The sequence below is a fragment of the Malus sylvestris genome, chromosome 15 (genome assembly GCF_916048215.2).
Source record: "Malus sylvestris chromosome 15, drMalSylv7.2, whole genome shotgun sequence".
NCBI lineage: Eukaryota > Viridiplantae > Streptophyta > Magnoliopsida > Rosales > Rosaceae > Malus > Malus sylvestris.
The window spans coordinates 22,765,673-22,792,040 of record NC_062274.1 but is presented as its reverse complement, the minus strand read 5'-3'; the positions used below and the strand labels follow the sequence as shown (position 1 = coordinate 22,792,040).

Sequence of the window (26,368 nt, the reverse complement as noted above, 5' to 3'; positions counted from 1 at the left end):
TCCACACGTGCTGATTGTTCATAAATTTAGGTTTAAAAGTTAATTAAAGCTTCTTTGTTAATTGTTATTCTGATACATTTTGTGACATCTTCCAATTGCATGTATTTCCATATTAGTCAAGCAACGACAATTGGCTTTTGGTGCCCTTGCATTGAGTGGATGCATGCATTGGGAACTAAGATTGTCTCTAGAACTTTGCTTCCGGAGCCAATGGACTCATTAATTATAGCCATTAAATTTATGGAGTTTTAACGAAACATTCCTGGTACTGTTCACTTTTAACGAAAAACCAGTTTTTTACCTTTTTCTAGTACTATTCACTACACCTTTATTTGTCATTTTTTATTACAATTAAAGTTTTTTTGGACTTTTCGTTAGTGTTCTTTTAAATTTAATCGTGCGGCCATGAAACCAGAGGGAAAAGGGTGCAGTTGATGGGGGAGGGAGGAGGAGGGGATGAGGGTGGGATGACGACTATCATGGTAATGGGTGACTTGTGAGTGGTGAAGAAGTGAATCTGAAGGAGAAAATCTGTTACATTACAGAGTTTAGTGAAGATGAGGATGAGGATGAGCCTGCCCAACTCGTTGGCCGTCGAAACCTCTTACTGGAATCCATGGCAGGCAAGAAGGGCAGAGATGTGAAAGAGTATTGTACGTGAAAAAATAAAGAGAATTTCTGATCGTAAAATCTATTTTTAATGATTAAGATTTATTGATTCTCGAATCCTGATAGAATTGCTCCGGAGAGAATCCTCTTTCACATGCATGCCTTATTCAAACTTAAGGGCGTGTTTATGTCTTGTAATCGGAATCAATTTAAAGGGTTGTATTCCGATTACGGAATACTTGTAACATCCCACATCGCCCAGGGGAGTGATCCTTAAATGTATATTCCCATCCCTACCTAGCACGAGGCATTTTGGGAGCTCACTGCTTTCGGGTTCCATCAGAACTCCGAAGTTAAGAGAGTAGCGCATGAGAGCACTCCCATGATGGGTGACCCACTGGGAAGTTCTCGTGTGAGTTCCCAGAAACAAAACCGTGAGGGCGTGGTCAGGGCCCAAAGCGGACAATATCGTGCTATGGTGGTGGAGCGGGCCCGGGAAGTGATCCACCCCTGGCCAGGGTGTGACAATTGGTATCAGAGCCTAACCCTGGCCGTGGTGTGCTGACGAGGTCGTCGGGCCCCTAAGGGGGGTGGATTGTAACATCCCACATCGCCCAGGGGAATGATCCTTAAATGTATATTCTTATCCCTACCTAGCACGAGGCCTTTTGGGAGCTCACTGGCTTCGGGTTCCATCGGAACTCCGAAGTTAAACGAGTAGCGCGCGAGAGCACTCCCATGATGGGTGACCCACTGGGAAGTTCTCGTGTGAGTTCCCAGAAACAAAATCGTGAGGGCATGATTAGGGCCCAAAGCGGACAATATCATGCTACGGTGGTGGAGCGGGCCCGGGAAGTGATCCACCTCGGGCCGGGGTGTGACAATACTCATTCGTTTACTTAACTTTGGGGAATTAAATTGTATGTGGGATCCACACCAATTTGGGAATCCCACTCGTTATTTTGAAGGAATTGGACTCCCTACATGAGAAAGGTATTTCAATTCCTGGATACCTGATGAATCCAGAATGGATTTCTTCTACCAATTATGCCTTCACTTGTTTCCCAACATTGCCCTTCATTTAACACTCATCCAGCACTGCTCATTCTCCATCTCTGTTAACACTACACCTTCTACCACGTAGGGCCGCATCACATACCTAACCTAATCTCCATTCGTTTCACCAAATTGCTGGGCTTTTACCTGAATTCGATCGTTGCACTCTTAACTAACGTAATGGACCGGGATCGAGACGACGACGAGACTGCTCTGCACTGGACCAAGAATGGCCTAGCTATGGGGCGGTGGCTATGCATGCGTAAATTGGTGAAAGATAGAGACAGGGCAAGGAAAGGCAGGAGTGGGTGGAAGGCAGTGCAATTAGACCTTCAGGATGAAAGGGAGGTGTGGGAAATATAGAGATGTGGGGGATGGATGAAAATAACCATCTTTTAATAAATAAATAAAACCTATTTTTATATTTTTATATAGCTAAATTTTATTATATAAATTTAATTAAGAAATTTAACTTAATTAATTAGTATAAAAATAATTTATTTATGTAAGGGCAATTTAGTAATCAACCTAGTTTTAATTCCGATTGAAGTGAATTAGTAAACAACTTATACAGACTCAATATCATTCCTATTCTGTAACATCCCACATCGCCTAAGAGAGTGGATCCTGTAAGCCTTATATGTATATTCTCATCTCTACCTAGCACGAGGCTTTTTGGGAGCTCATTGCCTTCGGGTTCCGTAGGAACTTCGAAGTTAAGCAAGTTCGCGTGAGAGCAATCCCATGATGGGTGACCCATTGGGAAGTTCTCGTGTGAGTTATCAGAAACAAAATCGTGAGGGCGTGGTCGGGGCCCAAAGCGGACAATATCATATTACGACGAAGTCGAGCCCGGGATATGGTGGGGGCCCGGGTCGGGATGTGACATACTCCGATTCCAGACAGTTTTAGTAAACAAATTCAACATAAATCTGATTCTAATTCCACCTCATTTCAATCCATCCTCAATCTAATTTCCTCAATTCAATTCTTCTCAATCTGAGTTAAGGATTAGTAAACGCGCCCTAAGTGTGTGAATATCTTATGTTTCCAATTTTTGAACTATCGTGGGAGTAAACCTTACATAAAACAGGTTATTGCTATGTGGCTTCTCAATTTAATAATACATTATCATATAAAGAAAACACTTATACTTGAAAATATACTTGACAATGTATCATTAGATATGAGACGCAACATGACGGCAAAACTTAGTTACGTCCAACTTATCTAACAAGTCTTTTAAAGATGTTATTAAAACAACTGTCAACGTCATGTCACAGTGTTACGTGGTTACACCAAAATAGTTTTTGTTAAAAGGACTTAACCCCATGCTTGTTTAAAAGTTAGGCTTTAGATTTTTAGTCCAACATAGTATTCAAAAGTTTGAAAGAAAAGCAAGCACTAAATTGTTCTAGAAATCGGAGCATTCATCTTTAACTCACAACATTTTTTGAGCAAATCTTCCCATTTTTTGGAGTAATTTATATTAGAAATATAACTTTGTATTAACAAAAAATTAAAAAGAAAAAAGAAAAGGAAAAGAGATTAGGTGGGAACCACAATCTCCAAGTATTATTAGCATTGGCCAATCTCAAAAGGAATCCTGATGGCTCAATCTCTAAGTATAAAGCTCGGTTGGTCGCACAAGATTTTTCACAAGAACAAGGAGTTGATTACTCAGAAACATTTAGTCATGTGGTTCAACATACCATAGTGAGAGTATTATTAGCATTGGCCACAATTAATTAATAGGAGTTAAGGCAATTAGATATTAAGAATGCATTTCTGCATGGTGATCTTCAAGAGGAAATTTACATGAAACAGCCTCAGGGATTTGTGGATATGGCCAATCATTTGTATATTTGCAAGTTAATCAAGTTGTTGTATGGTCTTAAGCAAGCTCCGAGGGCCTGGAACTCCAAGTTCACAAGTTACTTACCTGCAATGGGGTTCAAAGCTTCTGCTTCAGATTCCAGTTTATTTGTTAAGCAAGATAATAGTGATGTAGTCATTCTACTGTTGTATGTAGATGAAATTATCTTAACTGGATCAAACTCGTGCAAGGTACAAAGTGTAATCACAGAGTTATCTGAGGTGTTTGAGCTTAAAGATATGGAAAAGTTGACTTATTTTCTTGGTTTGCAAGTTAACTACAAGAAGAATGGTGATATCTGTGTTAACCAATCTAAGTATATAAAATACTTATTGCATAAAACTGGTATGGAGTCCTTCAAACCAGCATCTACACCATGCAAGCCTCATAATCCATTGCTAGTCACTGAAGGTACCATATTGCCTGATCCAAGTTTGTATTGTAGTATTGTTGGCTCATTGCAGTATTTGACCTTTACAAGGCCAGATATTGCATATGTTGTGAATTCTGTGTGTAAATTCATGACTTCTCCCACAGAGATACATTTTGGGGTAGTAAAAAAGATCCTGCGATTCTTAAAAGGAACTATACAAACTGGTATCACATTTTCAGTTGACACTGCAGTAGGGATCACAGCCTTTAGTGATTTTGTTTGGGCTACAGATTTGAACACAAGGCGATCTGTGACAGGCTATGTTGTATACATTGGTAATAATCCAGTTTCATGGCAGTCAAAGAAGCAAGATTCTGTATCAAGGAGTTCTACAGAAGCTGAGTATAACGCATTGGCACATACTGCAGCTGATGTTGCTTGGATTATAAATGTTCTTCGAGATATGGCTATTGTCTTACCTTTTCCTCCAGTGATATACTTTGATAACAAATATGCAATTGCATTAAGTGCCAAACCAGTTTTTCACTTGAGGATCAAACATTTAGACACAAATATCATTTCGTACTGGAGAGAGTTCAAAAGGGGGATTTGCAAGTTCAATATCTACCTACTGAAGGTCAAACCACAGACATACTAACTAAGGGTCTACATAGTCCTTCATTCCTCAAGCATTCATTCAATCTCAAGCTTGGAAACCCAGCTAAGATTGAGGGGCGATGTTGATAGATATATGTACACATCGGCAAGATAGGGTTTTGACATATGGCTTACACGTTAGCCAAGGTTGTTAGGATTGTGGTTAGACAACTAAAAGGATAAGAGAAGTTAATTAGTTTTCGATTACTTAGCTATGAATCGAAGGTTGTAGTATGTATAGCAATTCTCTGTAATTCTCAATCAATCAATACATTCATAGCAGTTCATTCTTCTCTCTCTTCTATCTCTCTACATTTTTCTATGAAGGTTTTCATTGCTTTCTTCTTCCTTCTAAGATACTGAGCTTAGTGTTAATATATATGATTTTTAAAGCAGGTGTCTATTTTAAATTCCATTTATAGGTGTAGTTGATATTGTTTAAGTTCTTGGCATCGGGTTTCATGTAGCACTAAAGATACTTGATTCCATTTGGTAATTATTATGTCCTTTATGTATTTTGCTTTAATAATAATTGTTTCACATATAAAATATATACGACTAACTATTTTTTCTTATTTACTATTTAATAGGTCTGACCTCAAATAAACCCGAATGAAATCCAATCTAAAATTTAACCACTTTTGTGAGGGTTGGGTTAGAGTTGGGTTGAACTTGCAACCCACTCAAGTTGTACTCTTATATATAACTGGCCCAATTTAGAATTAAATTTTTTTAATAAGTACGAGGAAGTTATTATTTTATAAGAGTACTGAGGTTCTAGGTTATGTCCATGCTAATGTCATATCTTTGGTTATTCGCTATGATAATCAATTGATTACATCTACAGGGAGGCATGAGAGGCTTTTAGAGAGTAACGCGGTTGTGGAGAAACCCTAGCTAGGAATTAAGGGTGCTTAGAGTGAGGGTAAGGTTGTCATTTCATATCAAAACTACACGATATTTCGTAACTGAAGCTAAAGGGGGAAAAAGGCAGTAGTATGATGCTTGGTTTAAAGTCATCAAATCCAAATAAAAAATCCCAATCCGAATAGGAATAGGAAAATAACTTTGATTGATTCTTATTCTCATATCTCCAATATGGAGGCAATATATATACATCCACACCTTGCGGTACAATGAATAATAATAAAAGAGTTTATCCTAAACTAGGTAGGAATCCCTTTAATGTAGGAAACCAAATTACATTCCAATACTAATTGATTTATGACTCACACGCCAACATAAGATGTAGTACGAAGACTTTACAAATTGATCTGCGTACAGTTTATTGTTAGTCGATGGTTTCTTTCGAGGCTTAATTCAGGTCCTGATTGAATTTCTGAATTCTCGGGTTTCGGACGCTGCCCTTAAGTTTCAAAATTTTAGGGTTTCCGATACTTCTGTTTCTTTCAACTTTACCAGAATAACTAGAGATCATCATGGTTGGCTCTCCGGCTGCTGCTGTCGAATTGAATGATTCGGGTACGAGGGATTTATGTATGTGTGATGATTTGTGGTTTAATATTTTGAGCAGATTATCACAGTTAGATTTGATGAAATGCAAGATAGTTGCCAAGTCATGGCATCGAATAATCTCTGATGTTTGGTTGCGGATATTTTGGTCGCAGTCTCCTATTATAGGTCTTTACTACCGTACTCTGTGGCCAGCTGATGATGATACGTATCTTCAACTCAATTACGTATGTTTGCATCATAATTATAACTACTGGACCACATTCTGGAATAATGACATTCTAGAACCCGATAAACTAGTTGTCACTCAGGTGCGCGACGTATCTGACAGTTATCTTGACTGTTGTAATGGGTTAATTCTGTTCTTCAACCTGCGCACTTGTCAATTCTGTGTGTTCAACCCCATCACCAAACAACATGTCTCCGTACCTATAGCATGTGCACATGAGCGTGAGCATTTTTGCGCTGCCTTGGCTTTTGACCCTGTTGAATCCAACCACTATAGAATTGTTCGAATTGATTATTCCCCACAATCCAAATCCAGTGGTTCCCCAGTCCCAACCCCAACCCCAACCCTAACTCTGATGATGGACATATTTTCTTCGCAATCTGGACAGTGGGCTCGTCGTGGATTGCAACTCGACCCCAATTTTGTTGATGGATTTAAAACTTCCAAGGTTTGCAGGCATTTTGTATACTTGCGCGGGGTGTTATATGGCCTTGCTAGTTCACAGAAAGTTTTATGTATTGACCTCAATACCGTTAAAGCTCGAGCCTTTGAACTCCCTCGTGTTCTTGGGGACGATGATAAGACAGGTGCAACAATGGGATGTCTTGGGGTGTCAAAGGATCTTGTTTGTTATGTAACATGTGATAGTTCAAAAACTTTTCGTTTTTGGTCTTATAATGATCGACGTGAATCTGGTGACCAATGGACTCTCAAATATAGTGCTGTTTGGAATGGTTGGGTATGGGGGTCGGATACAATGCTTATACCCAGTGCAGATATAGTGTTGAAACCCTATGCAATAAGTCCGAATGCTCATGTCATTTTCTATGGCACTTCAGAATTGATCTTTAGCTGGGACTTTGAAAGCCATAAAGGTGAACTGTTCGACGAGCCAATGATAGGGAAGATAGCTCCACCTGGTTATGACCTTCCTTTCTTTACCCAACGTGCTTGCTTGATACCTTTCTACAGTTTGGGTGAGAGGAATATTGCCGGCTCGAATCCATTGTAAGTAGATTGTCTCCATACATACATAGATATATATATATATATATATATATGAAATTGTTATTAGCACTCCAAAAATCTCATTCTACACTCCTCACAAGTGTATTTTTCTTTCTAATTATAGAAAGTTTGGAGTGCCAAATGTGATTTTTGGAATGCTAATAACAATTCCTTATATATATGTTATGTTCTTATATAATATATACTATATAAGCATATACACAGGAATGTTAGTACTTTTTAAGGTTATTATCATTGTCATTAAGAAGAGCTTTTTCGTAACTAAACCCACATACTTGGATGCTTGATTTAAATTGGAGAGCAAACACTTTATCGTTTATTCTTATAAATGTGGGGAAATCCCGTTTGAATTCAACAAAAATGACTTCAAATTTAAAGGAAAAGTTGACGGACCCAAGAAGAGAGGAATTTCGACATTTTCAGAGATTAGAGGGCTTGAAACTTGATAGAAAGTTCTACTGACCAATCGAAAATTAAACAAATGATAAGTACAAGGGGAATTGCTATATTTTCTCCTTTAATTTTACCAATGAAGAATGGATTAATTAGTTACTGCTTAGATGACTTTGGAGTCACAATGTTGTTTCCAAAGAGTCCATATTTTGATTCTTTTCTAAAACTTACAAGACACCGAACCCAATAGTTGCATAATTAATGGGTAACTTTTTGTTGAAGCTCACAACCTATCTTGACACAATGAATCTTGTCGTAGTTAGCATAAATATCTAAGCTATTTGTGATGCAATTAACATTGATTTTTCTTTGTTGTTTCACATGAAGCTTTATTTGTTGGTATATATGCACCTCACAATAGTTTCTCTCATATTTTTCCTTCCAACAGATCAGGGAGCCTTTTAAGGGGAGCACAGATTTTGAGTGCGGAAGCATTACCATGTGAGTGTGATAAACTAGACAGCGTACAAGTTGTAAGTGGTCGTTCATATTGCAATATGTTGATCAAGCGGCGGTTTACTTTTCCTAGTGAAATGCAGTTATGTGCAGGAATGGAACTGCCGGGTTAAGGGTGATTTTCAGACATATCTGATAGTAAATAAGATTTCTACTTTTCAGATTAGGTGGTTAATTTATTTTTAATTTTTTTTAGATTGCATCAAATCAAAGTAATCTCGAAATTTCGAAAATATAGTTCATTATTCATATATTTTACAAGTTTGAACTTTCTCGAACTTTTTCATATATACGTGGGAAATTCATTTTTAAATCAATAAGATGTTATGATATTATTGTAGCCAAATTAGTCAAATATAATGTTCGAAAGTTGGGTGCGACTAGTTTGACCATAATAAAATAGATACTTTAATACGACTTTAATTTGAATTTGCAGAATTACACAACGTACACTGTAATGCAATACATGTAGAAAAAAGGGAAATAAACGGCCTCATTAATGGACCGAAAAATTACTTTTCTAATCACTAATGGATAGACGTAAGTGATAGACGTAAATTACTTTTCTAATCACTAATGGACCGAAAAATTATTTTCTAACTATCTACATAGGAGGAATCCATGTGACATTCCTCATTTACCTAAACCTAATTAAGGATAATGCTTATATTTCACATATGGGGTGTAACTTACTTGTTCCACCACTTATATTTAACGTATATTTACCGTATGAACTTATAATCAAACCCGTTTATACTCTTTGTCATTACCTAAAGATCATTTGTAAAAAAATCATTCAATTTGGAGATCCCTTAGTCATTTATATGCATCAAGCAAATGGATGCTTCATCATGAGTATGTTATTTGTTACGAAAACCGCTTAATTAATGTGACACCTATAGATTGCTAAAGACCTCCAAATTGAAGGATTTTTGGTATACCTGATTTTTAGATGATGATAAAGAGTATGAATGGGTCGTTTTATTAAGTTCGTAGAGTAATGGTACATTAATAATAAGTGGGAGAACAAGTAAGTTCCTCCGTGAGTGGAACACCATTATCATCTCATGACTAATTAATAAAGTTCTCATTGAAAAAAAAAATAACTAAACTTAGTAAAAAAAGTTGCACATATGTTATTTTTATTAATGTTGTTGATGCACAAAACCGGAGGTCTTGGAACAGCGTAAGTCCTACCGTGAATCTGCAAGAAATGTAAATAACACAAGATGTATCGTAGTTCACCCCAATGTTTGGGCTATGTCCACACTAATATTGTATTTCTCTGTGAGGGAGAGAAAGCCTCTGAATAGGAGAGTGAGGCTTCTGAGGGTGGTAGTCAGGCCTAAGAATTGGCCTCCCCTAATGAGGAGAGTGAGGAGTCCTTTTATAGAATAAAGGCTCCTAACTTATTACATATTTACCCCTTCATTTATTACATAATTACATTTGAGTCCCCCGAGTATTTATACGAGGTCTAAATATGGAGGCCTTAAGTATGGTACAAACAGTAGTCCCCTAAGTCTTCAGTTAAGAGAGTCTTTTGGCTGGAGACTTGAAACTCAGTCCATGTGTGAGCCGAAGTAACTAGATGTCGTATAGGATTGATACTCGATATGAGGCGATACCCGATCTGAAATGATGTTCAACTAGAAGTAGCACATGTTGCGAGGCTGCTCTGCTTGTGGCTTATGTTGCCTTGGTTGGCTCGGCTTGTGGCGTTGAAGGTGAGAGAGTCCCTTTTATAGAATAATGGCTCGTTCCTCAATACATAAGTGATAGGTTGAGAATGATGCTTGCGATGAGGCGGTTGCTCAGTTGGTGGCGATGCTATTCTAATGAAGGTGAATGAGTCCCTTTTATAAAATAAGGTCTCGCTCCTCAGTACATGAATAATGGGTTATGAGTGATGCTCGCGGTGAGGTGATTGCTCAGCTGGCGGCGATGCTCTCTAATGAAGGTGAGGGAGTCCTTTTATAAAATAAGGGCTCGCTCCTCAGTACATGAATAATGGGTTAGGAGTGATGATCACTGCGAGGCGGTTGCTCAGCTGGCGGCGATGCTCTCTAATGAAGGTGAGGAAGTCCCTTTTATAAAATAAGGGTTCGCTCATCAGTACATGAATAATGGATGCTCTTTAATGAAAGTTAAGGAGTCCCTTTTATAGAATAAGGGCTCACTCCTCAATACATAAATAATGGGCTAAGTCCCCCAAGTATTTTTCATGAGGCCCAATATATGGTACAATATATGGTACATAATGTAGTTCCGCAAGTCTTCGGTCAATAGAGTCTGTTGGCTGGAGACTTCAAATTGAATCCATGTATGGGCCGAAATGGCGGTTGTTCGGATGCGGTATTTGTATACCCTGCACTGAAGCTTTGTAGGTAAAGCTTTGCAAGTGAAGCTTTGAAGCTAGAGCTCTGTAAATGAAGCTTTTGAAGCTAGAGCTCTGTAAATGAAACTTTTGAAGCTAGATTGACATGAGTGATGCTCATGAATGTTTATGTTGATTGACATGAGTGATGCTCATGGATGTTGGCATGAGTGATGCTCATGGATGTTGGCATGAGTGATGCTCATAAATGTTGACATGAATGATGGTCATGAATGTTTATGTATGATTGTCATGAGTGATGCTCATGAATGTTTATGTATGATTGACATCAGTGATGCTCATGTATAATTTTGGAGTACTGGACGTACTTTTGATCACCTAGTGGGTGATAATAGCGGCAAGTTGCCGAATAATTTTGGAGTACTGGGCGTACTTTTGATCACCTGGTTGGTGATAATAGCGGCAGGCTGCCGAATAATTTTGGAGTACTGGGCTTACTTTTGATCACCAAGTTGGTGGTAATAGCGGCAGACTGCTGAATAATTTTTTGTAGCACTTGACGTACTTTTGATCACTTGGTTGGTGATAATAGAGGGCTTGGCTCTTTTGGGCATATGGGCCTTCGCCCTCCACATAACATTCCAGCCCATTATTTTGGGCTTTGCCTTTTTGTTTTTTTTTGTTTTTTGTTTTTTACCCTCTAATGGGTTTATACAGTTGTCTCCGAAAGATAAGAAAAATAAATCACATCATTCAAAAAACAAGAAAAGTAAATCACATCATTTTGGTGGGGTGTTTATTCCTTGCTTTTGCAGTGTGGGTGTTTATTCCTTGCTTTTGCAGTGTCCTCATGTGCTCTCGCAGAGGAAAAACTCTCTTTTGCTTTGTGTTTTTTCTCGGTTTTTTTCTGCTTTGCTTTCGCTTTTGTTTCCCACAGCTTGCACCTCTCTCTTTTGCTTTTGTCGTTCTCTTTTCCACCGCACCTCTCTTTTGCTTTTGTTTTCTGCTTTCATTATTCTGTTGCTGGAAGGCAGAGAGCTCGTAGCGAGAGAACTTGTTGCCTGTTCTTGCATTTCTATCAGTAAATTATAAGCCCATTGATATCAAATATATGCACAGATTGCCCAATTGACTGCAATATGTTCAGATACTGCCTATCCGTAAAGTTCACAGTTAAAGGTCCGGTGCTACTGCTTCCCCCATTGACGTCGTCGCCGCCGCCACTGCCTCCAATAGGAAAATCATGGCTGCGGCTCTCCCTCTGAAGTGGCAAGGAATGCCGAAATGAAGAAAACCCTATCTTCCAAGCCGCCGCATCGTGACCTCCATTACCAGCAACATCGTCGTCCTCAGCGATTCTCCTTTTGGGTACAGACGAGAAACTTGAGTGTTGCGGCAAGACGGAGTGGGCCTTCTGGTGCTCTGATTTGACATCCTCGGAGTGCCTGAGCTTGGTCATCTCTTTCTTGAAGTCAGCCTGACCCGCTTCCAGCATTTGGATCTTCTTCAGACCTCCTCTGCCGGCGGAGTATCCATGGCAGCAGAAACTTCCAAAGCTTGAAGCTTTGCACCAAAACCCACTAACCCAGTTGAAAATCTTCAATGGAATGAAGAACCCAGTTCTGGAAATGGCAGCAAACCAAGCTCAAAAGGAAGAAGACTCATGGGTTCTCTTAATTTTCTTCTACTCCAATCAAAAATTTGAAAACAATGGACACCCAGTTGAGATTATGGTCTTGAAAGCTATAAGCAAGCATGGGGATTGAAATTGATAAGACAGACTCAGAGGGATTGGTCTGTGATGGTGAAGTGGGTGACGGGCTGTGAGGATAAGGAAGAAAGGGGTTTAAGGGAGGTGTAACGGAGGATGAGAATGGGGTTTGAGCGGAAGTGGGAGAGCGAGCACGGTGCTTGGAGTGTCAATAGCTTTGTGATTTTACAGATTCACGGCGGAGGTGAAAAAAATGAAAAAGAACCGACACAACTTTTCGTATCGATTCCCACAAACAGCGCCAAACGTTGATGCACAAAACCGGAGGTCTTGGAACAACGTAAGTTCGACCGTGAATCTGCAAGAAATGTAAATAACACAAGATGTATCGTGGTTCACCCCAATGTTTGGGCTACGTCCACACTGATATTGTATTTCTCTGTGAAGGATAGAGAGCCTCTGAATAGGAGAGTGAGGCTTCTGAGGGTGGTAGTCAGGCCTAAGAATTGGCCTCCCCTAATGAGGAGAGTAAGGAGTCATTTTATAGAATAAGGACTCCTCACTTATTACATATTTGCCCATTCATTTATTACATAATTATATTTGAGTCCCCCGAGTATTTATACGAGATCTAAATACGGAGGCCCTAAGTATGATACAAACAAATGTTAATGTTGAAAAGTGACTTCAAAATTTTTAGGCGATTGGAAACCTTTTTCTGGCACCAGTGATCGGTGACAATTATTAGCTAGTGCTGGTGGCTTGTGGGTCATGTACAATGGGGCAAAATTGTGCATGTTCCTATGATTATAAAAAAAAATTATAACTATGAGGAAGTTATTATTTGATAAGAGTATCAAGGTTATAGGTTGTCCATACTAATGTCATATCTTTGATTATTTGCTATGATAATGAATTGATTACATTTACATAGAGGCATGAAAATGTTTTAGAGAGTAACGGGCTATGGAGTAACCCTAGTTGGGAATTGAGGGTGCTTAGAATGAGGGTATGGTTCTCATTTAATATCAAAAGTACACAATATTTCGTAACTGAAGCCTAAGGGGGACAATGCAGTAGTATGTGATAGGGATGGGCAAACGGGTACAGGAACCGCGGGTAGGGGCGAGTAATTCAGGTTCGGGGCGGGTACGGGGCAGGTCCAAAATTTCTAAACGCAAAACGAGGCGGGGTGGTTCAGGTATATGAAATTAGAGAGGCGGGCCGGATCTTAAAATAAGAGGGAACGAGCCCCCGGCCCGGCCCATTTCTAGCATGGAATATAATTGAGCCGAAGTCTAAGGCCTGTCTTCTCATATCTCATCCCAACTTCTCTCATTTCACTCAGATTCTCAGACTTCGATCTCTCCTCTTAACTCCACCTGTTCTTGAAGCGTTGTCCAATCCTCGCACATTTCCATTGATCCAAACACCTTCCACCGCTCTAGAGACCCACATAGAACCATATCATTGTTCTCGTACACTTCAAATTCAACCCCATCGGTGACCCTCACGTTATCGATGCTGACGTACATCACCTTCGACAACTCCTTATCGACCTGATCATGGCGAAGCATGAACGATTCCGAGTCTGATGCCGGAACCCGGGTCCTTATCGACCTGATCATGGCGAAGCATGAACAACCGGATTTCGAACCAGTCATCTCCTCCGTCTGACTCAAACCCATATTTGCAGCGCACGACTCTACTCCTCTTCAGTTTTAAGGTATTATGTTTTAAGGATTAAGGATTGAAAATTAAATTAGGGTTTTCTAGATTTAGGAATTTTGCTGGGTTGTTAAACCTTAACCTCTATTATGCTCCAATTTCAAATCTTTTATTGAATTGAATTTGAATCGATTATGTGTGTGAGTATGTGTGTGTGTGTGTGTGTGTGTGTGTGGTATATATATTCAAGAATTGATGTGCAGTGCAACCTTAGTTTTAAAAAACCAGCTCAATTAATTTTCAAATCTGTTTATCTTGGATTGTTTGTGTTATGCTTGGACTGGTTCGATTCGATTGTTAAAATTTGGATTTGTTTATCTGTTTTAGACTGCCCATGCCATCAGGAAGATGCATTTGGCAAAGGCTAAAAGGTACTTGGAAGATGTTTTAGGCCACAAGCAAGCCATTCCCTTCCGCTGCTTTTGTCGCGGTGTTGGTCGAACTGCTCAGGCGAAGAACCGCCAGTCCAATGGATGGGGACGTTGGCCGGTTTAGTCTGCTAATTTCATTCCAGTGTTGCTGCAGTTCACAGCAGCACTGCAGTTTATAAATTAAAAAAAAAAAGTTGGACCCGTGGACCCGCCCCAAATCGGCCCGTTTCAAACGGGCCAGGTTAGGTTCGGTTCCAAAACTCAAAATCTCTATACCCGATCAAGTCCGCCCTGTTACTATTTAAAACGGGTAAGGTCTGGTTCTTTCAAAATTGGGCCCGACCCGGCCCGTGCCTAGGGTTATGTGATATTTGGTTTTCCTCCCTAAATAATGAAAAGATAAAAGTTCTAAGCAGTTTCTCTTAACTGGCAGAAAGTAATCAAATCCAAATCCAAAATCCCAATCAAAATAGGAATATGATGTAATACAAAGACTTTAAAAATTGATCTGCGTACAGTTTATTGTTAGTTGATGGTTTCTTTCGAGACTTAAGTGTTGAAAATTTTGAGTAGAATTTCATTGTCCCACATTACTCACCACCACAAGGTTTCCTCACTTTATAAGGCTTTGTCTCTTATAGAAAGTGATTGGAGTGATGAACCTTGGAGAATAAAATTGGGCTCACCCTTGGGGTTAGGCTTTGGGGTGTAATAATTAATTGATAATTAATTAATAATCAAGATATATAATTAATTATCAAAAGATGGGCCTTGGGCTCTGAAAATTAAATTATTTAATTAATTATTTATGATTAATTTCGAATTTAATTAAATTACTTTTTAATGAAAAGACTCATCTTTTCAGATGAAGTCTGAGAGTGTATCTGAGAAACAGATGGAGCAACACACCCTTTACATTGAACAGTCGCCTCCCAAAAACATGTCTGTTGCGAAAATACATATGCTCACTATAAATACATGCATCTGCATATCATTCAAAACACTAAAAATCATCAATCCTCATATACCAAGCATACTGAGAGCACCACAAACAAATTCGCTAGAAGTCTAGTTTTTCGGTGCTAGAATTCTAACTTAGATCGTTGAATCCTGATGAAGTAGATGTTCGTAGAACTACAAGCATTGAGTAGGGACGAAATTTCTATTTCAAGGACATTGCGGTACGCAAACCTCGATCTTCAAGTTGTCTGGTTTATATTTTTGAATTGTTCATATTCTGTTAATTTTTCTATTCACATTTATTATTTATTAGCATATATAATTATATCACGGATTGTTGACTTATATCCAACAATCTTGAAACAGAAAATTATGGATCAACAATCTGTGAATGTGAATGGCGCTATGCCAAAATACTCTGAAAAGCCTGAGAAGTTCAAAGGGCTGGACTTCAACAGATGGCAACAGAAGATGTTGTTTTTCCTGACAACAATGAATCTCGCTCATGTTGTCAAGGAAGAAGCTCCGAATCTAATGAGAATCCAATGACGAAAGAGATTGTCATGGCAATTGAAGCTTGGAATCATTCCGAGTTTTGTAGCAGAAATTATATTCTGAATAGTTTGGATGGCAATCTCTACGACATTTATTCTCTGTGCAAGACAACAAAGGAGTTGTGGGAATCCTTGGAGAAAAGGTGTAAGATTGATGATGCCGGTTAAAATAAATTTGTTATCGGTAAGTTTCTCAAATATATTTTGATGGTTTCGAAATTTGTTGTATCTCAGGTCAAAGAAATCCAAAAATTGATCTATGAATTGCACTCTGAGGGATGCGAGATCAATGAGCATTTCCAAGTTAGGGCGATAATCGAAAAGTTGCCAACTTCTTGGAATGACTTCAAAATTTATCTCAAGCACAAGTGTCGTGAAATGAATATGGAGGATTTGATTCTAAGGCTACGAGTGGAAGAAGACCACGGAAAGGCAGACCATTCTGGTGGGTTTACTGCCATTGAAGCCAATGCAAATTATGTCGAGGGAGGAAACTCCAAGGCCAAGCCGAAGAAGAATAAGGCTCCGAAAACAACTGCCTTCTCTGATTTGTGTGCACAACATGGAATTGTACATCAAACAACGGCTCCATACACACCACAACAAAATGGTTTTGCCGAAAGAAAAAGTAGAACTACAAGCATTGCGTAGGGACAAATTTTCTGTTTCAAGGACATTGCAGTCAAGGACGGAGCTAGAATTTTTTTTGATTGGGGGCGTGTTAAAACAACCAAGTAAAATAATGGGTTTTAGGTTATTGAGGACTAGATACAGTAAAAAATCTCTAAATTAGAAAGTTAAATTCTAAATTGTAATGCCACAAACAAATGAATGAAGTAAATTCATATAAAATACTTTGGAGTAAAATTTTTGTATTAAATTATGATACTTCATTAGTTGAATCCAATGTATTTATCAAAACCCCCAGTTCAATTGAGTTTGATTTAGGTTAGAAAACGTGGAATATTTGGAACCAAAATCAAAATTTTAATTGTTATTTTAATTGTCATGACATTTTTGCTTTCCTAACCCAAAAATCTGAATGGGGGCGGATGCCCTCCCTGGGCCTTATGTAGCTCTGTCCATGATTGCAGTACGCAAGTCTCGATCTTCAAGTTGTCTGTTTTATATTTTTGTTTTGTTCATACTCTGTTAATTTTTCTATTCGCATTTATTATTTATTAGCATAGATAATTATATCACGGATTGTTAACTTATATCCAACATTAAGGTCCCGATTAAGTTTCCGAAATCTCGGGTTTCAGACACTGGCCTTTAGTTTCAGAATTTTACGGTTTCTGATACTGTTTCTTTCAACTTCACCAGAATAACTATAGATGAGATGAACATGGTTGGCTCTCCGGCTGCTGTTGTGGACTTAAATGATTCGGGTATTAGGAATTTATATGTGTCTGATGATTTGAGGTTTAATATTTTGAGCAAATTATCACAATTGGATTTGATGAAATGCAAGATAGTTGCCAAGTCATGGTACGAATAATCTCTGATATTTGGTTGCGGAGATTTTGGTTGCAGTCTCCTGTTATAGGTCTGTACTACCGCACTTTGTGGCCGGCTGATGATGATACGTATCTTCAACTCAATTACGTATGTTTGCATCATAATCATAACTACTGGACCAAATTCTGGAATGATGGCATTCTAAAACCCGGAATAGTAGTTCTAAGTAAGCCGTGCGGCATATGTTATAATTCTATGACTGAAATAATCAACAACAATATATTTTTCAATGATTACTTGCTTTGCACGTGCAAGTTAAGTTTCTAACCAATTAACAACAATAAACACAATACTAACCATAACAACTAATCTTCTAATCTGACGAAGTGTCAAACATCCAATAAAGTAACCAATGTTGGAGAACAATTCAGAAAATAAATAAAATAACATAAATTGAAATACTAATTCTTTATTAATGAAAAATACTTGCAATACAGAATGAAATAACAAAAATAATTACAGGACTTAAATGATACTAACTTGATTAAATCACAAATAGAGGCTAGCACAAAAGTTATGTCATTCGAACAGTATTTCTGCCTCACTCTTGTGCTCTTGGTTCAATGACGTCTGCCCAACCATGATACAACTATCTAATCCTGTAATCCGCACCGGATTATAAAATTATGGCGAATTGCTTGGTGTGTTTACTCTCTATAAGGTTTTGTATGGGAGAGATGAGAAAGGAAAAAGATGATTTACGATGGAACTGAGTCTTCAGTTATATAGGCTATTTCATATCTCTTCAAATACCTTTTGAATGTATCTGAAACCACACAACTCTTTCTAAACAGCTGTGTCTATTAATCAAAACGGTTTTTAATTAATTTAATTAAAAACTTAATTCGATATTAAAATTAATATTAATATTATGATATAATCATCAAGCCTAATCTACACAATTAATGGCCTAAACCTTGATTCTCATTCCAAATGGTCCAATACCTATTCATTAATAAAGGTTACTAAACTAATATAAAGACCTCTAGGGAATTTGAGTACCCCGGACTAAAGGAGGCTCAAAACTCCAACATGAGGTACTAGAAATATAATCGTACACTCCAAGTGTTTCATCAGTAGGTTGATAAAGAATTAAAGTTGATGTGGAGCCAAAAAATAATCAAGAGGCAACACGTGGATTTTTGGGTGAAAATGACAAAATTACCCTCGAGGCACATCAGGATTCCTATGTGCGAGCAATGGACAATTATCCCTCAATCAAATCAAAGGTGCCCAAATAGGTAACAAATTCAAAATTATTTCATCCATCATCACCCTACATTCTCCACAAGATAATTATTCCACAACCTCCAAAACATTCCTTTTAAATTATGTTAATTGGCTAATTAATGGATTTATTACCTAATTAATCAATTAATTGCCAATCAAATCACCAATTGCACCAAAAAAATACACAAGAGGCCAGCCACCCTCTCTCCCAATGGGACCGACCATGCTCTATATATTCAACCTCATTTTCTCTAAAAACCTAAGTTTCAACACTCTAGCAAAACTCCCAAAAACTCTCCAAACACTTTTCTCTCTAAATTCTAACTTTGGCATTGGAGGTTCTTCGGCCAAAACTCCCCCCACCCCTATTCATCGTGGGCACGCGAGGCTTTTAGCCTTAACCAAAGATGTTAATTGTTTTGTAGGTGCAATTTTGTCCAAGATCAAGGAGGAAGAAGTTTGCATCCACAAATTGGTGCTTTCATTAAGAGAATAGTCACACACTCATAGAAGACTCTCGTATCAAAAGGTTTTTCTATTTTCTTGTCCATTTGTAGATTTTTCGTACGTTCTTATTATTAGGATTTTTTATTTGCAAAGATTCTTTGATAAAACGTAAAAGAGAAATACAGCGGGTAGAAATTTAGAAAATTCTACAAGTGAAAATTCCAATATTCAAGAGATAGGATCACGGCGATCCATGAGGCTAAATGTGACAATAAGTAGAACGGCACTACCACCATGAGTTTCCACCACGGTGGCCACCCGCAATGAGGTCCATGCTGTCACCACCATTGCTCGAGCTGTGCCATCTAAGCAAGCCCACGCCGTGCCATCCAAGGCCCACGGCACCAAAGCCACGGCCCAAGCCATGTCACTCCAAGCCCATCGTGTTGCCAAGCCGAGCCTTAACCTCGCACCCACATGTGCCACATACTGAGCAGCCCATTCTTGTGGCCCAGCCTCCTCACGCCAAGCAGCCCACTCTTGTGACCCAGCCTACTCCCGCCAAGCAACCCACTCTCGTGGCCAAGCCTGCTCTCATGGCCCAGCCTATTCCTGCTGAGCAACACACTATCGTGGCCTAGCCTACTCCCGTGGCCCAGCCTGCTCCCGCGAGCAGCCCATTCTCATAGGCCAACATGCTCATGTGGCCCAACCTGCTCTTGTGGCCCAACTTGCTCCTGTGGCCTTCCAAGCAGCCCAAATCAATCCAAGATTAGTTCAACCATCCCGGCTCTAAATTTTCAGACCAATGATCGAACTGGGATCATTTTCACCATATTTTTGTACGGATTTGACATTTCCCAACTCAAATCTAGTGCCCGAAGTCTACCACATTTCCATTGCTCAAGGAGACGCATTACTTCCAAGTTATTCCAACCCAAATGGAGAACAACACTTGTCTCGACAAATCATAAAGTTGACTAGTGCACTCGCACAGTAGATGACCTTGGTGAACCAGCTCTTACAGCGCATCGAGATGCAACGTGCCCAGACGAGGTGTCTCGAAGTAGGATAAGGGCAGACAATGAACCTCTCTAACAGCGTCTCGGTAAGCAACCACTCGACCAGCCACGAACCGAGCATTCGGGCAGTGTACATTCCCGATTGAGCCATTGAGATAACGTATACTCCCGTCTTAGCCCGCGAATGAGCGTGCACTCTCAACTAGGCCAACGGACGAGCATACATTCATGGTTGAGGTCATACTCCAATAGTCAACATGAGCAACCTTCCAGGCGGAGTGTTCATTCACGGCTAAGCCTGCAATGAGCATCATCCACCCTACATTGGAGTAGGTAACACGACAGACAGAGAGAAGCAATCACTCAATCCAGCTCAAGTTCAATCAACAGTCTGCAAAGAACTTGCTCGCCTGCTAGGAACTCACCACACGCATCACATCTGCAGCATAGACGAGCCAAACTCATAGAAGAGCAGCCTAGACCAGCAAGTCGAGGCTGAGGGCAGCCGAAAGCTCTGCTACCCCCAACAAAGGCAAATTCAGGAAGAAGTAAATAGACCCTTGACCAAGTGATTGCGTAATATCCAACGCAACGAGATCACCGACGAGGCACTACGACGGAACATAACCAACATAAACAGGTATCCCTTCACGAACGAGATCGAGCAGATAGAGCCTCCATTTGAATTCAGCATGCCACATTTCACATCTTTCAAATGGGATGAAGCCCCGGAGAGACACTTAAAGCACTACTGAAGCGCAATGATCCTCTATCGAAACAACCACAATCTCATTTGCAAGATATTCGCCACCATTCTATAAGGCGAGACGCAAGATTGCTTCTACATCCTGCCGCCACAATTTATCTGGAGTTTCGACGAACTTTCTTTGGTTTTCACCAAAGAATATTCATCCTATCACTTGATCAAAAAGAAGTCCGACCATTTGTTCAACGTGTCAAGAAAAACCCAAAAGAGTCGCTTCGTGACTATGTGAAGAAGTTCAAAGCAAAGAAGGCAAGGATAATCGGATGCAATGACTCAATAGCTTAAACAGCCTTCAAAAAATGACTTCCAGCAGACCACCCACTATTCAAAAAATTGATCATGAAAGAAGATTTAACTCTAGCAGACTTTTTCACTCTGGCAGATAAGCATGCACTTTGGGATGAGGCTCGCCGATGCACATTCAATAACTTGAAGAAGTACCCGACATCACCTCCCTATTATCCAAACGGAATCAGCGGAGGACTTATTCACATGTTTAATGGTATCTAAAACAGTAATAAGCTCTATCATCATACGAGAAGAGCTAGGGGCCCGACTACATGTATTCCACAGTTCAAAAGCTATCATTGATGCTATCAAAAATTCAAAAGCTAACTTTGGCGATAGTTGTTGCAACCCGAAAACTCAAATTTTACCTTCAAACACACGCAATAATCCTCATGACGCATTATTCGGCCCAATCTAGATGCGCGACGATAAAGGCATAAACCTTGGAGGATGCAAAGTTTCTGACGAACGCAACAACTCAGCCGAAAAGACACGCCAATGGCAGACGAACACTGGAAGGACAAACTCGGAAGCAAGTTTTGTCCTCGTCACCCCAAAAGATTCTACATAGAAACAACATGTATCGGCAGTTGAGCACAATTTCCTGCTACGTGTCGCATAGCCCCAGCCGACCCTTGCTCTATAATTCAATTCTACAGTGGCCCAATACTGGCGGTTGAGCATCTCCTGTTGTGTGTAACATGGCCCCAACTCCACAACTCCCTACCACGCATTAACGACGTAACAGGGCGGCCCAACGACACCCCAAAGGTAGCTAAGCACGCCCTAGCCGCGCTTGCTTCACCCGATGGAGACTTATGGCATTTGCATGTCCACGGCACATCCAACTACAAAGGTTCGAGAGCAGGCATAGTCCTTAAACTGTTCGATGTCTGAGCAGGCGATCACTCTAGGCTTCAAAGCATCCAACAACGAAGCAGAATACGAAACCCTACTAACAGGCCTCCGAATAGCAAAAGCTTGGCAGTGAAAAAGCTGGCAATTCATTATGATTCCCTGCTAATCAGTAGCCTGACTACTTAAGGCGTTTCATACTTACACCCTCACTCAAGTTCCACAGGCAAACAACGTTCACGTGGACACATTAGCCAGCCTAGGCTCCGCCCTCGACCACTAATTTAAACACTTTATTCCGATGGAGTATCTAGACGAGCCAAGCATAGAGGCGAAGCTAACAGCCGAGGTGTCACATAAGGCTCTTAACACAGGCTACTGATGACCTACCATGCACCGAAATGCTAAGAAGTTAATACAAAAGTGCGACCACTGCCAACGTTACAAGCCGATACCATCACTGTTTGCTAGCAAGCTACACCTGCAAATGAATCCTTGGTCGTTCATGCAGTGGGCAATCGACTTGATATGACCTATGCCACCTGCTACTAAAGGTAGATGCATGATGATCGTGGCAACCGATTACTTAACCAAATGGGTAGAAGCAAAGCCCAAGACGACCACAACTCATGTAGATATAGAGCACTTCATATGGAGGAACATCATTTGCCGATTTGGCATCCCTCAATCCATCGTCATCGATAACGACCCGTAATTCGTGGGCTAAAATATGGCGAAGTTCTTCCAAAAGTATGGCATCAAGCAACACATGTTCATGCCAAGATATCCTCAAGGTAGTAGGCAGGCCGAAACATTCAACAAGATGATCCTCGACTGCCTCAAAAATCCCTCACCAACAAGAAGGGAAAATGGCCAAACGAACTCCCTGGATGTCTATGAGCATATCGCACCACCAAAAGAAAAGCAATCGATGAGACTCATTTCTCTTTAGCATTTGGCTCAAAAGCAATCATTTATCCCAATGTCATCAAGCTAAGTATCCCTGCTCTACTACTAAGCATTAAGCAGATCAGTAAAGAGATGGCCACAAGCTTAGATCTGACAGAGGAGAATAGCGAACAGACCATCACCTACATCACAGCCTACCAGCAACAGCTCATTTCCAGCTACAACAAAATGTATGTTTCACAGAAATCAAACGAAAGATAATAGTGAATATCAAGATAATATGTATGTTTCAATATCTAAAAGTAGTGCTGCTACTAGTTCTTCTACACATGATACTTCATTACAACAAGTACCAATTTCACATGGCTTATACTCATAGACATCAGATTTTTCTCTAGATACAAGCTTTAGTTCTAGTTCACTGTCACATGGTACTTCTTCACAACTGGAGTTTTCTCCCCTCACTTCCACTCCTTCTAGTGTGTCACAAATGTTGCATGTCCATCATGACACACAACTTGAGGTAATACTTCATATTTCAACTCCCATTTTATCTGATGTTGGTAACTCCAAAGCTGATTCAATGCATCCAATGATTACTCGATCGAAAAGTGGTGTGTTACCACAAATGAGTTATAAGGGATATCTTGTTGCCTTACCTGAGCTGCAATCTTTGCAATTAACTCAAGATAAGCTTTTTGGTGGAGGTTTTTCATTTGTAGCCAGTTCTGTTGATGCTGCAGAACCAACAACGTTTCGAAAAGCTGCATTTATGCCACAATGCAGAATATAATGCAAGAAGAATATAATTCCCTTATAGCTCAAGGAACTTGGGAAATTGTTCCACTACCTGATGATAGGTCAATTGTTGGCAGCAAATGAGTTTATAAACTCAAAAGGAATCATGATGGCTCAATCTCCAGGTATAAAGCTCGGTTGGTCGCACAAGATTTTTCACAAGAACAAGGAGTTGATTACTCAGAAACATTTAGTCATGTGGTTCAACATACCATAGTGAGAGTATTATTAACATTGGCCATAATTAATTAATAGGAGTTAAGGCAGTTAGATATTAAGAATGCATTTTTGCATGGTGACCTTCAAGAGGAAATTTACATGAAATAGCCTCAGGGATTTGTGGATATGGCCAATCCTTCGTATGTTTTCAAGTTAATCAAGTTGTTATATGGTCTTAAGCAAGCTCCGAGGGCCTGGAACTCCAAGTTCACAAGTTACTTACCTGCAATGGGGTTCAAATCTTCTACTTCAGATTCCAGTTTATTGGTTAAGCAAGATAATGGTGATGTAGTCATTCTACTGTTGTATGTAAATGACATTATCTTAACTGGATCAAACTCGTGCAAGGTACAAAGTGTAATCACAGAGTTATATGAGGTGTTTGAGCTTAAAGATATGGAAAAGTTGACTTATTTTCTTGGTTTGCAAGTTAACTACAAGAAGAATGGTGATATATGTGTCAACCAATCTAAGTATATAAAAGACTTATTGCATAAAACTGGTATGGAGTCCTGCAAACCAGCATCTACACCATGCAAGCCTCATGATCCATTGCTAGTCACTGAAGGTACCATATTGCCTGATCCAAGTTTGTATTGTAGTATTGTTGGCTCATTGCAGTATTTGACCTTTACAAGGCCAGATATTGCATATGTCGTGAATTATGTGTGTAAATTCATGACTTCTCCCACAGAGATACATTTTGGGGCAGTAACAAAGGTCATGTGATTCTTAAAAGGAACTATACAAACTGGTATCACATTTTTAGTTGACACTGCAGTAAGGATCACAACCTTTAGTGATTCTGTTTGGGCTACATATTTGAACACAAGGCAATCTGTGACAGGCTATGTTGTATACATTGGTAATAATCCAGTTTCATGGCAGTCAAAGAAGCAAGATTTTGTATCAAGGAGTTCTACAGAAGCTGAGTATAACGCATTGGCACATACTGCAGCTGATGTTGCTTGGATTATAAATGTTCTTCGAGATATGGCTGTTGTCTTACCTTTTCCTCCAGTGATATACTGTGATAACAAATATGCAATTGCATGAAGTGCCAAACCAGTTTTTCACTTGAGGATCAAACATTTAGACACAACTATCATTTCGTACTGGAGAGAGTTCAAAAGGGGGATTTGCAAGTTCAATATCTACCTACTGAAGGTCAAACTGCAGACATACTAACTAAGGATCTACAGAGTCCTTCATTCCTCAAGCATTCATTCAATCTCAAGCTTGGAAACCCAGCTGAGATTGAGGGGCGATGTTGATAGATATATGTACACATCGGCAAGTTAGGATTGTGGTTAGACAACTAAAAGGATAAGAGAAGTTAATTAGTTTTCGATTACTTAGCTATGAATCGAAGGTTGTAGTATATATAGCAATTCTCTGTAATTCTCAATCAATCGATACATTCATAGCAGTTCATTCTTTTCTCTCTTCTATCTCTCTACATTTTTCTATGAAGGTTTTCATTGCTTTCTTCTTCCTTCTAAGATATTGAGCTTAGTGTTAATATATATGATTTTTAAAGCAGGTGTCTATTTTAAATTCCATTTATAGGTGTAGTTGATATTGTTTAAGTTTTTGGCATCGGGTTTCATGTAGCACTAAAGATACTTGATTCCATTTGGTAATTATTATGTCCTTTATGTATTTTGCTTTAATAATAATTGTTTCACATATAAAATATATACGACTAACTATTTTTTCTTATTTACTATTTAATAGGTCTGACCTCAAATAAACCCGAATGAAATCCAATCTAAAATTTAACCACTTTTGTGAGGGTTGGGTTAGAGTTGGGTTGACCTTGCAACCCACTTGAGTTGTACTCTTATATATAACTGGCCCAATTTAGAATTAATTTTTTTTAATGAGTACGAGGAAGTTATTATTTTATAAGAGTACTGAGGTTCTAGGTTATGTCCATACTAATGTCATATCTTTGATTATTCGCTATGACAATCAATTGATAACATCTACACGGAGGCATGAGAGGCTTTTAGAGAGTAACGCGGTTGTGGAGAAACCCTAGCTAGGAATTAAGGGCGTGTTTACGTATCCGTAATCGGAATGAGAATGTGGAATTGAATTCCGATTACGGAGTACTCCGGTGTTTACTAAATATAAAGGAATCAAAAAAGTAGTGGGACAAATTTTGGAATTCAATTCCTTGTATTGGTGGAATTGGATTCCCTAGATATAGGTGGTAATCCAATTCCTGCTTGTTTGGGCAATCGGAATGAAAGTTTTGTTCCCTTTATGCCCTCTTACTTTTTTTTATTTCCAAGACTATTCTTTATAAACCCATTAAAGTATATAAAATATTTGATTTGGGACAAGGGCATTTTAGTAATCATACTGGTTTATATTCCGATTCTGCTGAATTAGTAAACAGTTTTATGGAATTCTATTCCGATTCCAGAACATT

General features: G+C 39.2%; 1 protein-coding gene and 1 pseudogene across 1 annotated transcript; both read left to right on the top strand.

The window, feature by feature from the left end:
• The window catches only part of LOC126603920 (uncharacterized), a 43,063-nt pseudogene that overhangs the window by 13,756 nt on the left and 2,939 nt on the right, over positions 1-26,368 (top strand).
• LOC126603918 (uncharacterized mitochondrial protein AtMg00810-like) lies at positions 1,656-25,178 on the top strand. The gene is made up of 2 exons (XM_050270953.1): positions 1,656-4,551; positions 25,096-25,178. The coding sequence occupies exons 1-2, from the start codon at positions 3,484-3,486 to the stop codon at positions 25,114-25,116; spliced, it is 1,089 nt and encodes a 362-aa protein (XP_050126910.1). The 5' UTR covers positions 1,656-3,483; the 3' UTR covers positions 25,117-25,178.

Bases quoted from the DNA above. Each gene is read 5' to 3' on its own strand.
- LOC126603918 (XM_050270953.1), top strand. From the start codon at position 3,484: ATGAAACAGCCTCAGGGATTTGTGGATATGGCCAATCATTTGTATATT. The intron at 4,552-25,095 runs GTCAAACCACAG...TACCTACTGAAG, and splicing joins TCAATATCTACCTACTGAAG to GTCAAACTGCAGACATACTA.